The sequence below is a fragment of the Odontesthes bonariensis genome, chromosome 19 (genome assembly GCF_027942865.1).
Source record: "Odontesthes bonariensis isolate fOdoBon6 chromosome 19, fOdoBon6.hap1, whole genome shotgun sequence".
NCBI classification, from domain to species: Eukaryota; Metazoa; Chordata; class Actinopteri; order Atheriniformes; family Atherinopsidae; genus Odontesthes; species Odontesthes bonariensis.
In genome coordinates this window covers 14,095,895-14,114,532 of record NC_134524.1, presented here as the reverse complement: position 1 = coordinate 14,114,532, position 18,638 = coordinate 14,095,895, and the positions used below count along the sequence as shown (strand labels likewise).

At 39.1% G+C, this 18,638-nt stretch overlaps 1 protein-coding gene across 7 annotated transcripts in view; it reads left to right on the top strand.

Moving 5' to 3' along the window:
* Positions 1–18,638, top strand: part of LOC142368451 (sodium/potassium/calcium exchanger 2-like) — a 53,953-nt gene that overhangs the window by 17,579 nt on the left and 17,736 nt on the right. For 3 of the 7 annotated variants that reach the window (XM_075450618.1, XM_075450619.1, XM_075450622.1), the window contains exons 3-5: positions 5,782–5,828; positions 6,970–7,078; positions 10,009–10,023. In XM_075450618.1, the coding sequence (XP_075306733.1) occupies positions 5,782–5,828; positions 6,970–7,078; positions 10,009–10,023 (171 nt within the window). The remainder of the gene's footprint in view (positions 1–5,781; positions 5,829–6,969; positions 7,079–10,008; positions 10,024–18,638) is intronic. The other 4 variants (XM_075450620.1, XM_075450621.1, XM_075450624.1 and 1 more) reach the window with 4 other exon arrangements.

The window sequence follows — 18,638 nt, the reverse complement described above, 5'->3', positions numbered from 1 at the left end:
GCAATGTTTCGGCCACAAGACGTTTTTTTTATTTGAGGGGAAAAAAATGTAAATAGCATATGTTTGACACTGTTGATTTACAGTCAGAGCGTCTTTTGCCAGCACCCACTGGCATCAACAGAGGAATTGATAAGCTCAGAGGTGTAGGATTTGGGCACTTTTGAAGATTTGGGTTCTCAAGTGGAACCGGTTTTTGATTCCCAGCCCTGGATCTGGAATACACAACAAACGCATCAAATACTGCGGGAAAAAAACAAAAAGTAGTTGCGCCTGATCAAACCCAACTTTGCATGGTAACGTTAATTTGCAAAAATGACTCAGCAGGGTTGGTTTTTTTTCACACTGTCCCACAAAAGCACAAGTCTAATTGGTAGATGGGAGGAGAGAGTAAGACGAAGCAATTGTGGCTTAGTCTTAAGCATAGCCTTGTGGGAAATCAGTGTTGTGGCAGCTCCTGTAATTAGTTCTGCTTGTTAGAAAAATGAAAGGGTTACTAATTAGGAAGTGGATGGCTTCTTGATTTGTTGTGCATCTTTTCTCTTCTTTCCTTGAAGATCATCATTATTGAGAGGGGGAGTTGCTGCTCAGTCGTGCAGCGCCCCAGTTTAGCTCTAACATGATGAAATCTAGATGGACAAATCTCGAAGGTGTTCTTTCATGCTCTGACAGACAGGCTGGCTGCTGTGAGCACATGCAGGCAAATACCTGGAGCTGTGCACAATTTCAAAAACACTTTCCCTGATCTTTACATACAGAGCATCCCGAAGTGTATGTGTTATTTATAGTATCTCCACATCTGCTCCCATTTGACTAATGTTAGATTTACTGTTAGGGCTTCGGCTGGTGACACCCATTTAAATACAGAACTTCATAAAGGGCATCAGCAGGCATTTTTGAAGAAATGATGCCAAAATTTTTCTGTTTCACATTTCAATCTTTACAAAAATCATGTGAAGCTGCAGCTTGATTACATCACTAAACCCTTTGTTCGAAACACATATTTTTTAATGGAATTATTCATATTTTTGGAAAAAGGCTAATTTGCATTCTTGCTCAGAGCTGAAAAATTTATTTGATAGCATCATCAAGTGTCAACCAGCAGCCTGTTTGCTCAGTTTTGCATGAACAATGCTAGTAGATATAAACATCGTGCATGGTTCAATCTACAAGTATCAAAATCCTTTTTTCCCACACATTAGAATCTCACAAATAAACAATTATGGCTTTTTGATTAAATCCAGACAAAAACCAAAGTGTTAATATTCCAGATTTCCAATTAAACCTCTTCAGACCTGAGTTGGAATTTTTTATATGCATTTTTTAATTTCTCCTCCTGTTTTGGATGAGTACGATCTGATAAGTAGAGGACCTAAGCGCTGCCTTTGAATACTAAGTAGTTTTTTAGAAAAATAATTATGTCTTAACACTAGGACAATGGGTCTGTTTCATAAGACTCTTTCTCCTCATATCAGAACAATGAGTATCAGGAGGGCAGTTATCCACCATTCCATTACTCTCATGTTTGGCCAACAGACTAGAAATTAGGGGCATTTTTTTCACTTGGTTTGTGGACCAGTGCTCTGAAATAAACAGTGTGGCGTTAGTGGCTTCCTTAAAATAGTCCATACTGCACTAACTTGGTCAGCGTTACTTTTCTTTTAGATTAGGTTTTCAGGATGAAAAATATCAACCACCCCTTTCCAAGCTGTAACCACCAAGCACAACAGAACATGTTTCCCGTTGCCTCATTCTGGAAAATACAGTTTAGCACAGATCTTTGGCAACTAACCATCAACATCTTCATTTTTCAGGAATAAACAATAGCCACATTCAGACAAAAACTTTTCAGAGGTGAGAGTTTTATATTTTTTTAAGATCAATCTCAACAACAGAGCAAAAGTTTTTCCTCAGAAGTTCATTATTGAATTCCATCTAATGTGTTAATGTCTGTGTGTTAAATATCTTTGAAAAGTAGGACCTAGTCTGGGGATCATCTAAGATTCCTGTTGTCTGCAAGTCCTTCTCCAGACAGCATTGATATGTCCCTATATATTGGGTTGATATACTTTTGTTTCTATATAAAACATAGGAATTGCCACTTACCACTTATTAGCTCAACAAATTATTAATTCAGGGCAGCACTTGTAAGAGTCCCTGAGCATTATTTGTGGTATACCAAGCTTTACTCCCAGTTTTCCTTTGATCCACATTTATATTCTGAATTTAAATTCCATACCAACTCTCAGAAACTCAAAAAACTGAAAAAAATATCTGTAAAATTTCTAGAGAAGAGCTCATAAGATGATTGCTGGTGGCTGCTTTGTAGTATATCTATAGTACATCTCGTATTTAAAGGATCAGCTGCACATATGACGAATATTATTGAACTCCATCACTGGCAAACTGGAAAGTGTATAAATGCCATTTTTATCCTGTGTAATTTGGCTTGGATTTGTAAAGCTCTGAGAAAATGCAAATGAGATTTCTTCAGAAATAGGTTGTTTTTATGCTCACAAATGTCATTTGTGAAAACCTAATCTGGCACCAATATTCAAAAGTGAGGACTTCCAGCTCTGCTTTTAGCATTTCCGTTTGAACGATTCCTCCAAAAGCCCCCACTTTAAGCTTTGGACAATTTGAGATGTGATGTCACACTGACAATCAATAAATCTCCATGACACCGTGTTACACGCACATGACTGCAGAGGAACATTTATCTCCCTCAGCTGATCCCCTTCCAAGAAAGAGCCTGACGTGACATTACATAAGAACGAAACAGCAGAGCTGCCGGTATTAGAGGACACAAAAACTCCCGAGAACATACTAATCTCCCTATGTGATTATTCGTTATAATATTTAACACCGGCTTAATGAGCTGCTCATGGCATAATTCCTATCTGGCATATTCACCTGCTCTTTCCTAAACCTTCTAACTTGCCTTTGAGTGGGATGCTAGGGAGAGAAATGGAATAATTATACCAAAATGTGCAGGGAATTAACCTGAAAATATGAAATGGTTGGGGGGGGGGGTTAGAGTTGAATAGCTCGGTTGAAAATTTCAGGATTGGCTCAACTTCTGTGAATAACTTATTTTTAGCCTACTCATTTCTGTTATTAATCTGTAACTATGCAGAGGCAATGCTGATATATGGTAAATTATGAACAGTTAAACAGAAAAAGTGAGACACAGTTGGTACTGATGATCGCAGTGACTGCAGTGGTGTTTTTTTTTTATCACAGAGAGCTATTTAAGAAGGAAAAGTTCTTTCAAGTTAAATTGAATTTGATCTAAAAGTTCATTACTGAGGTATAATCAACAAAGGAAGCCACAAACAATTAAATTTACTTTCATTAATCCAACAATCTCTTAGAGCAAGCAACCCTCCCAAGCTTTTTTCTAACGATCTGACTTAAAACCACCCTCTTTCCTGTACAGTTATTAAAGGATTTGGTTTTCAGTGCAGAGTCATGAATCACTGGGTTTAGGCTCGAAAGCTCTGTCTTTAAATTTGTGCATTTGCCCATTTTTAAAACCTCAAAATCAACCTAGATCAGTTTCTGAATCTCTTTTGGCATGTGGCATCTTATCAGCACACACCAGTGCCTCCACATTCTCCAGATTTCTCTTTGAAACTGTGTGTTTTGTTCAGATCTTAGAATATCAAGGCTTTGTTTCACTGCCTCGATATTCTAAGATCTGAACAAAAGCTTTGTGGTTTGTTCCCTTGCAGTTAGAAGCGGAGGCCTTGAGCAACTGTTGTTTCACACTCATTTTTTGAAGATAAAGTGAGCGTACTTCAGTTGGTAAAGGGCTTTTGTTTTAAAAATAAGCCGTTACAGTAATGTACATGCCAAAAAGGCCTGCTGGGAATGATTCATGGCAGAAAATCAAGCGATTGTCAAAAGACAAGAGTCTCTTTGGCACGATGTGGCACATTCTCTGCGACAAAGTTATCACATAAAAACTGGCATGATGCACTTATTTTCTTTTCTGTTGAGAGTTAGATCCATGAAAGATCCAGTGTCGGTAATATGAAGCTACAGCCAGCAGCCGGTTAGCTTAACTTGTCAAGTTCATGCTTCAGTTCTCATGCAGAATGAACAAACAAGGTGTGACATGTTAATTAGAGACCTTTAGAGGGGCAAACATGCAGAATTTGTTACCTATGTTACTTGGAGAAAACAAGAAACAAGCTGTACCTTTGTTGGTGGTAAACTACAGTCTCCTGATAATGAACAGGTCTGCTCATTTGCTTCTGTTTGACTGCTTTGGTCATTTGGTCATTACAAATGTATTATTTGCAACCACAATTTTCCAGCTTCGTAAATCCATGCCATTTAAGTCAGTCTAAACGTAAGCACGTGCTTATAACTCCTAGCCCTAACCATTCGTAAGTGAGGTAAAGTAGAAAAGTGAAAAGACTTGAAAAAATGAAAAGAGTGGATAATGTTGTGCAGGATGGGTCTCAAACCTGTACTCTCTGGCTAAGAAATCCACAGAGTAGCACCATCTGCCACCCCCTCCTTCTTCCTTACAAGCATTTATAGCCAAATGAATGGCGTGGAACATTTAAAAAATGTGAAAAGAGGGACATGATGACATGCAAAACAAGATATGGATTGTGAACATCATGTGTTAGGGAGACATAGCGAGACATCATCACATAGTGAGACATATGACTTTGAAAGCTGAGGTGATGATGTAGAAGGCATAAGCTTGGTTTCTGTTTGGGAAAAAAAATAGCAAAATGTCGTGATTGTACAGATTCTGACGTTCTTGCAATGTTTACACCTGAATGTTGGTGCTGTACTGATGATTATCCTTCTGTGGGGTTTTCTCCTCAAAGAAGAACTGGATCTCAATAACGGTGTTCTTTGGCTTGTTGGCTGCCTGTCCTGACCAAATATCTTCATGCTTGATTACTCTGTTGCACTGGGCAAATTTAAAAAGGCCTATTTAAGTTTCAAACTGAATGACAGAAGCTGCTGTGATTTAGCACCCTTTCAACGCTGCTGAAATGTTTTTGTATCTTTACACAGATCTGCGCCTAGACACAATCCTGTCTAACAATTCTACAGATAATGTTCTCAACCTCATGGCTTTGTTTTCACTTGAACACACATCATCAGCTCTGAGACATAGTCGGATATGTACCGCCTTATTTATGTCCCAATAATGTAATGCAGTTAGCCACAGCAGGACTCCAATCAAGTTGTAAATGCAGCTCAGGGACCATTAATCAAAGTATGGCAAGTGTCAGAGCAATAGTTTCTGAATACTTTTGTAAATGGGATATTTCATTGTTTTATTTGAATAGAAAAAAAATTGACTGAATACATTTCAACTGATTCATATCAAGAATATCTCATAGATGGCACTTAATAGTAGCTAGTGAGAGTTGAGACTTTCATTCTTTACTTCATCTGTACTTTTTTTAAATGTTTATAAAGAAATCTTTGTATGAGCCGACATCCTTGACCGAAATGACATACTGACGTGACTTTTTTTAATGGATTTCAAGGAAATTCAAGTAGACACAGTCTTATCTGACTCAGCTTGTGACCGACACAGTAGGCAGGCACAGCAGAGGGAGGGAATCTGTCCCTCAAGTCTTGTCCACTTACATCACAGTCAGTCATCACCGTTCCAGTGCTGTAATGTCCTTCTCTATCGTCTTTTCATCTTGTCTGTGTGGTTGTGTGAGGCATGCTTCACATCTTTGTTCTGTTTTCTCTTTCTCTCCCTCTCCCCCCTTTTACTTCTTCTTCTCTTTGTGTTGGATGAGAAGGCGAGTCCTGGAGCGCCAGAAGATGATGGCAAGTTGTCGGTAGGTCCTGTCTGATTGACACTTAGACCTCTGCTTCTGTGTTTGTCCCAGTTTCTGTGTAGATGTATAGTAAGTGTAACTTTTGCCCCCCCCCCCCCACAATACTGTGAACAAGACATGCAGACTGCTATTTCTAACCCTCAGCTTCCCTGTGTGCAGAGAATAGCTCCATCTGTTTTCTGATGCACTTTCTTTGCTGCCGTACACTTGTACACCGCATGCAAAAGCCAATCAAGTGGAGAGCATGTGTTTTGCAAACCCAAGACTCTTTTACTGCTTGTATGATTCCAAAAAGCTTTCATCTAGAATTTAGAAGAAGCAAATAAAACCGAACAGAACAAGATGATTATTCGATTCTCGTGCTGTGAGGCCATGTCTCCTAGACCTTATACAAGCCCCGCCAGTCAACATGTCTCCCTTGCTTACCACTCACACCCATATGTGCTTGTGAATTAGCAACCAACACCTCTTGTGCCTACGCATCACCTGAGAGCATCCAAAGGCGGACCCACTCCCAGCAGCTGTCACCTGCGACGGTGCCTGATTTTTCCACAGTTCTCAACTTCAGCCTCAGCTGCTGGTGTGACCTTGACAGGGGTTGTTTTGAAGAAGGAACTCAAATGTCACTCTAGCTGAGCACACCTGTCTAAATCAACAGGGCTTATATTTTTAAGAAGCTATGCTACTTTATGATTTTTACTGGGTTTCAGGTTCTGCTTAGGGGTATTATGAAACAGAGGATTAGGGAATCACACTCCAACTGAGCCAGTGAAGGTGGTAAAGCTTCTTCTATTCATGAACAAATATTGCATTAACATGAGTCCTTCTTTCTGTGCTTAAATGATGTGAATGCAAAACAATAAAACGCACAAGTGCCTTTAATGATCTTTCCTTATGATGTAAAATTAGTCAAATTAAAGTTTATAAACAGCATGGCTTCCTGAATTTAATTTATTAAGCTTTTTATAAGAAGTAGTTTACATAATGGGGTTTTATATATATATATATATATATATATATATATATATATACATATATATGCTTTATGAGCATTTACTGGACTCAAGAAATCATGTCATACTGAAAGAGTCCCATCTCTGGTAGTGACCTATTAGACTGACACTTTGTTTTCCTCTCACAGGCCAGGCCTCGCCTCCAAAGGGGAGGTAGTTCTGCCTCTCTGCACAACAGCTTAATGAGGAACAGCATTTTCCAGCTGATGATTCACACATTGGACCCTTTGAGTGAAGGTAAGATGATTTGTACAGGGGGAAAAAAGCCGCTTACTTCCAGGATATGAAGCATGAATTGTCTTTTTACTGTTCATAATTGTCTATTTTCAGGTTAAGTGTGTCCATGTTGTCTTTTTGTCTTGAAATGACCTAAATCCTCCTTTCAGATTTATCAAAAAACGGACATCACGCAAAGTAAGGGGGCATCTCTGCAAGACAACGGTTGAGCTCACATTCATGGCAACATATAACAGTACCAAGTGTCTTTTTGGATTGAATTTAGCTCCAACTCCAAATGAAATTGTATTTGACAAGCACCGAATGTACTCCTTCAAAATCCAGACACTCCATCATTAACATTCAGAAATACGTGTGGAAACCCCAATCTTTAGCTTTATCACAATTATCTGTGTGAGCCAGGACAAGCTCAGTGCCGTTTCACTGCACAGCTGAGGGGGAAGATAAGTTTTCTTTTAATCCAAAATGATGGCCTATTAGCTCAGCTAAAGAAAATGCTAAACAGCAGTGTCATTGCTAGGCGGAGGGGATGAATATGTTAGGATGCTGAGGGAGGTGCTGTGTCATCCCAATCTCAGTCCACCCTGAGAAGATGAAGGAGAGTTATATATTCCATGTTTACGGAAAGCAAACAGACAACACATTTGAAGAGAGTTTGAAGAGTTTGTCCTCTTAGTTTCCTAATTTAGCTTTGGTCTTTGAACTGGACCAGGAAGCAGTGTCTCATAACATGATGAAGCCCACTTCTTGTAAATTAATATTCGTCTTGAACATTGATGCCAGTTTATTTACATTAATTAACATTGATGTTATCATTTTTAGTCCCACTTTTTCATTAGTTTTCATAGAAAATTATGTTCAATATATGTTGTTATTCATAGAAAAGCTTCAGTGTCAATATTACTACAGAATAACAAATAGGAAAAAATCCAAATGCCATTTATGAACACAACAATGTAGTCAGACTGAACATTTTTCTTCTGGGTGACTGTAATGTTATTAGCAGATGCCTGCTGAGCAGTGAGAAGATATACCTTTTTTTTCCTTCTAAAATTGACTTTACTTTCCTGGAAAGCTAAAATCTTGAATGAGTCAGCTCAGGAATGATTAATAAACAGTGGCAGGACTGGCCTCAAATGATACATTAGCATGCATCAAATCGCACTTGTACACTGAATCCAAGGTATCCCGTCTCTTAGTGTATTCATCTTTCCATCCATTCCATCGAAGTGATTAAAGTTTAAAATATTACAAGCTGGGAGAGTTCATGTCTGTACGGCTGCTCATATATTTGCACAAGAGAAGCTTACTGTTCTCATACTCCACCTGGTCACTCTGTAATATAGTCTACTTCCAGGCATCTAACATGAATTAATTACTGCTCATTTGCTCTGAAGATGTGCGTGCAATTTTATAACTTTCTTTCCTCTCAGTCACAATGAAAAATCTTAGTATTTAAACCCAAATATAATTTCTGTGTGTTGATTAATATTTGTGGATTGTAATGGTCAGACAGTACAAATGTGGGGATGTTGTATCAGATTTGACTGATGGGTACTTTGTCAAATTAATGACTGGAAATGAATGCAGTGAAACAACAAGTACACTGTGACATGATGTGAGGACTGAATTAATTACTTGCAAGAACAAAAGCAACACTTAAGGCTTCCGTTAGTGTGAATATATTATTTCGAAATTTACATGCAACAGATTTGGATGATTTCTCATTCTCCAGACAACATATACCAGTGATTACTCTTGTGACTACTTTTCAACTCATTTGTTTATGGTTCTGAATAACTTCATTAGCTGCATTACTTTAAGGGGCGAACAAAGATTGCAGAGGACAAGGGCAAAATAAAGAATTTTAGGCACATTCAATAGATTTTTATTCATGTAAAAGACAATTTTGCTGATGATCTCACAGCATGGAGAGATAAATGGGTGCATTCATCAGAGATGGAGGCTGTGCTGCTTGTCCTTGGTTGCTCTTAGGAGTAGTTCAGCACGGACATGGGGAACTGGCAGGATTCCATTCATACATTTTTCATAGGCATTTCTCAAAATAAGCTGTCTGTGCCTCCGTGCTTAGAGAAAGTCTGACGTTGCCAGTGCTGGGAAGTGTTTAGCCTCTACGTTTACTTTGAGAGTGGGGTTGGTTAGTGGTAGTGTGTATTTTCTTTTTGTGTGTGTGTGTCTGTAGGGTTTTTCTTGCTCAGACTCTTCACTTTTCAGCTTTGATTGCACCTTTTCTATGGCACCATCTCATCCGGGATGTCTTTCATTTTCATTTTCATTTGCCAGTAAGCCAAGCATTTAATGCCATTCAGTTTAATCATCACAGACATAGAAAGATTTTGGTTAGAGAAAGATTTTAAGTTGATAGTGCTTGAAAAACCCTGGTTAGTGTAAACGGATTGTGTTTGTGTGTGTCTGTTTGCGTGAGTATGCCTGTCTGTCAGAAATATGTTTCCGTATTGAGTTATATGTTAAACATGAAGCAACGCAATAACCAGGACATAACAATGTTATTGTGTCATATTTAAGGTACTGGAAGGTAATTTAGTTTTCATCTTTGCACTAAGCCAAAGATTTCCCTTTGCCGTCAGTCTTTGGGCTTTCGTTTCTAGGCTCTGTTTTCATACTGTGCAGAAAAAGACAGAGCGATATCAATCTTCAAATCTAACTATTTCCAAAAGGCATCCTCAAAAACCAAATTTTCTCTTTAAGTTATGATCTTTTCAATAATTCACTAGCATAATAAAGGTCTATTCATTCTTTCAATTGCACCTTTATTGTACTTTTTTTTCCATCTTGGAATGATAGCCATCACTGATTCAATGTTCACTATCGCACTAAATATCTCCTGGATTTATCTTGTCTCTGTTTCTGTCTTCTTCTTATTTCTCTTTCTTTTACTGTCCCCTCAGAATTTGCTGACTCTGGTGAGTTACTCCTCTAATTTCTGTATCCCCTCCGTATACTCCAAAAAAATCTGTTTGTTCTCATTCCAACAGTTGGGAGGCAACTCTTATCTGGTGTGTCCCCTATGTATACATTTCCTGAGCGTCGCTGTGCTGTATGTCCGCTCTGTACTGTCCATCCCTGCAGACTCTCCTTCAAATATATCATTCTCCTCTGTGGATGCATTCTCCCTGGAAACCCTCTGTAACCATTTCTGTATTGTTTTCCCCATTGTCCCTAATCCTCTCTCTCCTCTTATGAATTCCTTATAGTTTGAGCTTTGTGTTGCTGTTCTCTGTGAGGAAAAAACTGTTCCCAAAAAGCTGTGGTTTGAGTTTTCCTTCTCGCACTGTCCTTCAACTCTGGGTTTGTGAGGTTAAGTAGATATTTAGCAGAACGTGTCGGGAGAAGATGGTCTGTCAATTCCCATCATTTGTCAGGTTTGTGCTTAGTTCATGAGCTGGCACTGTTTTCTCAGCTCTCTTTACATCCTCTCCATCAGAACTTGAAGTCAATAAGAGCTTGACTGAGCAATTAATGGAAATTAGTTTCCGTCTTTGGCTTTTTATAATTAGCTGTTCCCACCAAACTGCTGTCGATTTAAGTATTCACCTTCTCCTTACATTTTCCTATGTTTACTCAGCATCTAGATTTTGTTCATCAACAAATTGTTGATGTTAATATCTTTAAGTATAATAACCTTTCACTCTGCATGTTTTTTTTACTTCAGGGAATATTCTAATAAACTGGGACAGTTGGCTCAAAGCACCGACATCTCTTCTTCCATCAGTCTGAAGCTACACAATATCACTTAGGAGTGGCATCAAATATTGAACTGCAAAGAGATATTGGGAAAGGGCAGGGCAGAGTGGGTCTCACTTTACTGTTTGAGGCCTCTGTGGATGTGGAATTATGTCTCCCAAAACAGCACTCAGAATTCAGGCTGCGTTTACGCCTTCGGCTCGAGCCCTTCAATAAGATATATCACCCCATGAGCTTAACTGGAGTGGTGAGTCTGTGCATACCCACAACTGGAGTTGGCCTAAGTGTAGAAGAACACACAAGTATATAAACTTTCATTATTTTTAAACTTTACCAAAATTTGATGAACTTCTTGTTATTATCAAATGTCCAATTGTTTCCTCATGTTTATGTAACAGCACCGCTGCGTGCCACATTAAAAGGGCTGGCGCAGAGTCTGTTTTGTTGCCCCCCTGCTGATCATTATCACACTGAGATAGACTACAAAGAATCTCGTTGCAACTGTGACCTTGGGCATCTTTGTTGACGCTTGGTCAATTTTTATTAAGCCTGGGTCTAACAGAGGTCATCGGTGGGCAGAGCAGAGACCAGACAAGGTCATCTGCATTAACCATGATTAACTGATGGTGGATGACAAACCACTTACAGGGTAAACTGGTGAGACTAAAGAAGGCATGGCTCACTGTTTCACTGGAAGTTTTTGATGTGGACCAAAGGATAACCAATTAGGTTTATGTGTTTGTTCGTACCCAAACGAGATGAAATTCACAAGGAAAGGTACACTTTTCTCTCTTTAACAGCCATTTAGAGTGAGCCATAAGTGTATTTCTCTCAACAGCGTGTGCAGTTTTCCTCACTCTGCCCCCACCAGCTGTCCTGTCTGTATGGTGAGCCAGGGCCACATTGATCACACGGTTCAATACTGCACTCAGTGTCACTGACCCCGTGGGCAATGGAAATGTATTTTCCATTTCTACAAATATAATGTATTGACAATATATATTTTCTGTTATTTTTATGTTATTATTTTTTTTACTTTACTTACCTAACTTAACTGTCAAATATTATATATATCAAATCAAATCAAACTTTATTTATATAGCACCTTTCATACTAAAAAGCAGCACAAAGTGCTTTACATAATAAAATCAATAATCAAATCAATTCATGCATAAACTCACACACAACATCACACCGACAACCACACTGCACACATACCACCCCCCACCACCCCCAACATGAGCAACATCAATATCAACAACAATCAACATTAAAATCAACATTAAAATCTGGCTTGACGCTGAAGTGAGGAAACGGTATCTTGGGGATCTGTCCACACCGGGAGCCAGCCCACCAATGACCACAGAGCCCGCCACCACGGGGAACCGCCCAGATCATGGCAGCCCGGCATCCACACCACAGCCAGGGCTGCAGTGCAGGATCCCCCAGCCACCCCGAAACAGGGCGATCCCCACAGTAGTGACCCCACAGACCGAGTGGGCATAGTCCCCGGTGTGGAAGATCCCCATGAGGAAAAACACTGGATAAATAAGTGTATAATAAGTATATGATAAAATAATTTAAAAAATAAAATAATAATAATAAATAAATAAATAGATATTTTAAATAATGGATGAATAGATAAAAGTAAACTAAAACAAACAAACAAAATTAAATAAACAAATAAATGAAATAAAATTCAGCTATAAGCTAAACTAAAAAGATAGGTCTTGAGCCTCTTTTTAAAAACATCAACATTCTCTGCAGCCCTGAGGTTATCTGGCAGGCTGTTCCACAAATGAGGTCCGTAATAGTGGAACGACGTCTCACCATAAGTTTTTGTTCGAACTTTAGGAGCAACTAAAAGGCCGGTACCAGAGGACCTCAGGGTCCACGAGGGCTCATAATTTAAAAGCCGATCAGATAGATAAGAAGGCGCAAGACCATTAAGACATTTATAAACAACTAAAAGAACCTTAAAATCAATCCTGAAATGCACGGGGAGCCAATGCAGCGATTTTAAAACTGGTGTAATGTGTTCCCGCCCTATATATACTATATACTATATACTATATACTATATACTATATACACTATATACACACCATGGTATTACAGGCATACAATTAGATATCATATGCTTTATGCACTATATTCTTACTTTGGTAGTGTGTGACGAGGTGATGTGAAATGTCGATCTCAATATTTGACTGTTATTCTTCACCTAGTTGTTTGTGGCATTTTAGAAATATTTACATGTCGAGCCTCTAACGTCACATCTAGTATTAAAATGAAGCTGATAATCAAACATGCATAAATGCAACCAACACCACAACACATTTAACTCCTAAAGACAGAGAATAAATTTGACCTGACCTGTCCTGTAGTTGTGTTTTTTGATTTATGCTTGCAATAAGATCAAGCGTTGTGCATAATCTTAATCAGGAGAATCTGAAGATTATATTTAGCTTTATTTTATTGTGCTGGTTTTATATTTGTTTTGTTTGAAAAATAAGAATTCATCAATTCATAAAAGAAAGAAAAAAAAACACCAGTAATACTTTGATGGATTTGTTGGATTACAACAGATGATGTTTTCAGTTTCAGTATGCTACCTCTGAATGCTCAGATCAGATAAATCAGTTCAATTTGACCAGACTGAAAAGCCCTGAATCTTTAGAAGCTTTGAAGCTTTGCCTGACTTGAAAGCATTTTGATAGGATTATCAGTTAAAAAGTGACTGAATATTTGAGAAAAGTAGCTATTTTAGCTGTAGGGGGCAGTGTTGGCCTTTGAGGGTAAAAAGTTTGCTGCTGTTAGGGAGCAAGCTAGCTGTTACATCACCATCAGCACTACTGATTATCTCCTTTATGGTCCCTGCCCTGTCAGTGTATTACCAAGTCACTGAATGTTGAAAGTGAAACGTATGCAAAGTTCCATACTAACCTATGTCACTGTTTGGAATACACTGTACACTGAAATACACTGGCCTATAGTTGCCATTGACCGGTACATGCTGGACACGTATTAAGGGCCAACACGGAGGGAAAAAAAAACAAAAAAAACATGCACACTCACACTCATTTCTACAGTCAATCACCAGTTAACCTAACATGCATGTTTTTGGGCGGTGGGAGGAAGTCAGAGTACGTAATACTCGTAAAAACTAATACCCACTGATGCATGGTGAGAACACGCAAACTCCACACAGAAAGGCCCTAACCTACTTGCTGTGAGGTGACACTGCTTACCACCACACCTAATTTACCTATTTTAAAACCTAATTTAACTATCTGTTTTCCTTTCACAAATAATTCTATTTGTTTTCTTAAAACTAACTTGAACAACATCATTTTAATCCAAAATTGGCTTCCCAAATTAACATTATGGTTTATGTCAAATGTGAAGCCATCTGACCAGTCTTTTGTCTCTTTTGGGAAACAAACTACAGGTCAGGGGCGGTCCTAGAGGCGGGCCGACTGGGCAGGCGCCCGGGGCGGCATCGCGGGGGGGTGAAAAAAATAAAAAATACGATCCAAAAGAAAATAAATTGGTATTTTATTGATATTGGAGGTGTTTCTACGTGCCAGAGGGCGACGAACGTGGTATCAATAATAGTACTAATGGGAAAGTGAAGAAGACAGAATGAGCCAGCACAGTATTGCAGGTGGTAATGGACCAAACGGGTGAAAACGGAGAAGGAAATAATGACAGGTCAGTCTGCTAACCTAACACTACACTACACTGATGCTCCCACCACAACGCACAGTGAAGTGCAACATCTCTCTGTGAGCAGTAGGGGGGTTGGGGGCGCCAGCACCAGGCTTCGCCCAGGGCGTAAATCAGTGTCAGACCGCCACTGCTACAGCTCAATGACTTTTAAATTATATTCATCACAGTTGCTGTGAAATAGGAGTTGTTTCTCCCTTCTTGGCGTTGTTCAATTTACCCCAGTGCTCACTTTTTCTTAATAGTTTTTCAATTAAGACTACTATTTAGCTAATGGTTGAAATTTAGCTCAGCTTGAAATGTGGGAGGATCCGTGTGTTTACAGAGCAGATGAGTCTGCTTGTAAGTTGGAACATAGAAAAGATGGTGAATTTTCAAAATTAAGACCCTGTGCAAACCCCAAACCTTTATCACATCGCTCCATCTACATAAATACATAAATGGTGCATCAGTTTAGAAATGAACTGGTCAGAGGTTTATTACTCAAATTTACACGACATTCATCAACTGAAAAACCCACGGTTTATATGACACCATAGACCACTGACTTTTTACGAAGAACAACGCAAGAAGGAACAAAGCACTGGATTTAATTGCTCAGGTTTTGGTGGTAGAAGAATTATGATAATTATGATTATAATATTATGTAAAATTGCATGAAGTATTGTGGACACATAATAACAAGTGTAAATACAGAAAATTACTGATATAAATACATTTAGAATAATTAGTAATGTCACTATTTCAAGAATTCTGCATTTTGGAAATAAATTCTTCCTTGCTGGGGGTTAGTAGGGAGAATCAATACTGCACTCATTTGAGCTAAATATGAAACTGCGGCCAGCTCCCAGTTATCACATGTTACATCAAAGCTGGAAACATTTTTTAAACTGATAACGACATCCACCTACATCACCTCTCAAGTTCACAAATTAGCATAGTATTACGTTTTTTTGGGATTTGCTTGACCCCAGTTGAGAAGCCACTTCTCAGGACCTCACATGGAATAGAAAATTGTTGTTTTGTATGTATTAAACAAACAAGGTGTTGGAGGTGCTGCTTGGTAAGGTGTTTCCCTGTTCGTCGAACACCTGTTCCTAACAGGTATCGCCTAGTTTCACTTTCTTCATTTTGTTTTGATAGATAATCACTTTTCTTGTATGTTATATAACAATCCATCATCCCTCTCACCACACCAGGATCATGCACTTACGCACAAACTCACACATACATGCCCGACCTCCTCCCTCACCCTCTGAGCCGCCCCACACCGCTTTAGTGAAACAATCAATATTAAAAGCTTTTTTGCTTTTGCACAGGCTGTGAATTTGCCCCCACATTCCAACCCCCAGCAGACAGAGCATACATGCACACATACACACACACAGCCCAACAGAGGTTTAGAGGTCACACAACAAGGACAAGAGGTTCCTTGGTAAACAACAACAAGCCTCTTTCTGTCCAGCTGCAGAGGGCAAACACACAACTGCTTGCAGTCGGTGATTGTGTCTTTGAATAATTGCCCTCAGAGAAGCGTTAGTTAGAGGCTTGCCTTACAGTGGTAGTGCACTTCAAATCAAAATCATCTAATCATATGGGATTGAGGCACTTGTCTGCACTTGTCTGCAGAAGAGCAACGTATTCTGCAATGAGATGTGTTTTCTTCTCATTAGACTGAGTTCTAAGGGTTGCCAAGTCTCAGATTCAGCAGGAGATTTGCACCGTAATCCCCTCTCACAGGAGCAGAGGGATCGCCAACTGGTGGGCTAAGTTGGATATTTGTGTGATTAAAAGGGATAACTGCACTATATAAAAAAGTAGTTGACTTTTTCTTTTTTTAACATTTTAGCATTTGTTATGGTGTTTATGTTCCAAATTAGATTTGTATGATGAAGTCGTCAAAGCCAGTGTAGACCACACAGTGGCGTGCAATAATCTGGACACCCATTGTCACCTGGTGGTCACCCATTCTTGCTTATGTCATTAGCTGAATGAGTAAAAGATGACCTGATTTGATCTGGAGGTTTACTTTGAGATTATTATCTCAAATGCTGTCCACCAACTATCTATATCGGCAGGCAAGATCACCTGTCTAAGAGAAAATAAGCAATCTGGGCATCTTTATTCTGTAGACCTCTGTTTCTCATTAGCAGTTTCTATTAAAAGCCACAGTTGTGTTTATTTTTGTTGTCAGCCTTTGTCTATCCTTAGCTTGCTTCGCCGCCTCATGTTTTCGCTCCTTTGCTAAGGATGATTCACATGCCAATGCCTGATGAGTCTCCATCTCTCAAACGTGTACCCTCAAAATTCTCACAAAACAGCATCCGCACTTGCTGATTCTTCCACTTTTCTCTTTGTTGCCCTCTGAACGGTACTTTTCTTCTTTATGCCTTTTCAGAGCAAACATGTCCATTCTACTGTGCAGAACGATGGATATACAAATAGATATAATGGGTTAATTTCAAAGAGGTATAACGAATATAACAATTCAGCATAGCAATTGAATACTCAAACAAAGATCTGTAAGATGTGGTATGTGGTTTGTAAGATTCTTGTGATACCTTGCATGCACTGCTATTATGAGAATCATAGGTTATTTTATCATCTGACAAACCCATGCTAGCAGAAGGCGCCTCATCATCAGACCGAGTTAACGTGACACTCTTAAGGTAATTTATGTGTGAGAGCCAAGGCTTCAGCCTCTTGAAGTTGTTGATTATAGATTTTGAGGTGTGTTTAGGATGATGATCATGTTGTAAAGCCTGCCCCCTTTTTTCATCCTCATCTTTTTTACAGAGGGTGGGATGTTTGCTCCAGAATTCTTTGGCAATTTATTGAATTGATTTTTCACTCTGCCAGTGACATGCTCCCGGTTCCACTGGCTGTGATACAAGCTCAAACCACAATTGATTCATCCCCAAAGGCAAGAGTTGAAGATGGCCTTTGGCCATGAAGTTCTTTGCCCTTTTTTTTTTTTTTTTTTTAATCTTATTTTTTTTTTTTTAACATCATCAGCATTTAAGACTGGTTTACAAATTGTACCAGGCTACTTTAGATCCTGATTTGCATCTCATTTTTTGTGGTGGGGGTGCAGGAAAGGTTTCTCTTTGATTACTATTCCATAAAAAAATACAGATAGTAGTGTAGTGCACCATCCCTCCTCTTAAAGCTAATGGCAATTTTTATTTGCTTTACTCCCAATTCCATGTGGAGTGTGGTGGTTTGCACTGTTGCCTCACAGCAAGAAGGTTCCTGGTTCGAATCTCAGATGGGGTCTTGCTGTGTGGAGTTTGCATGTGCTTCTTAATGACTTCCTTCCAACATCCAAAAGATGCATGTTGTGTTGACTGAGGGCTCTAAATTTACCTTGGGAGTGAATGAGTGTGTGCGTGCATGATTGTTTGTGTCTGTGATGGACTGATAACCTTTCCATGGTGTAGCCCGCTCCTGCCCAGAGGCGATATTTTTGGGAGGTGGGGAGGCCTACCTCCACCATTTTGGCCGTCTGTCATTTTTATGAAATTACGTTACAAACTGCAGATTGGCAACTTGAAAACACCATATTGTTATGTTGTTACCATTAAGTTAAAAGTTGGCTATCATAACAAGAACATTCAATTAGACATTGATACAGGGACTATTTCTCTGACAGAAAGCTATCCAAGGATTGTCAGGTAGATAGTTCACATGCTGAAGAATTTACCACATTTCTCAGTTGTCTCTTCATAAAGTATTACCCCAGACTCAATCCATGATGTTGATTTATCAGGACTCTGTTGGGACCATCTGTTGTAAGATTCTGTGTGGATGTGCGGCGTCATTGTCTGTTAAATAAATTTGTGATCAAACAGATGTGGTCTGCCGGTAAGCGAATCATATTTGCTGCTGCACTAAAACTAAAACCCACTGCTGGAGAAGACTAAACAGATCAATGTTATAAACCGAATCATCGCTCCATTAGTTATTTATTGCTGAAAGGGGCAAAACAGCTCCAAGCTGTTAGCTGTTTTTCCAAAGCAAACTGCAGCGTGGGAGGCAAAAGTCTGTGTTCTGCTGCTTTACTTTCAGCTGTTGCTGCAGGTCTGATTTCCCGGCTAATTCATCAT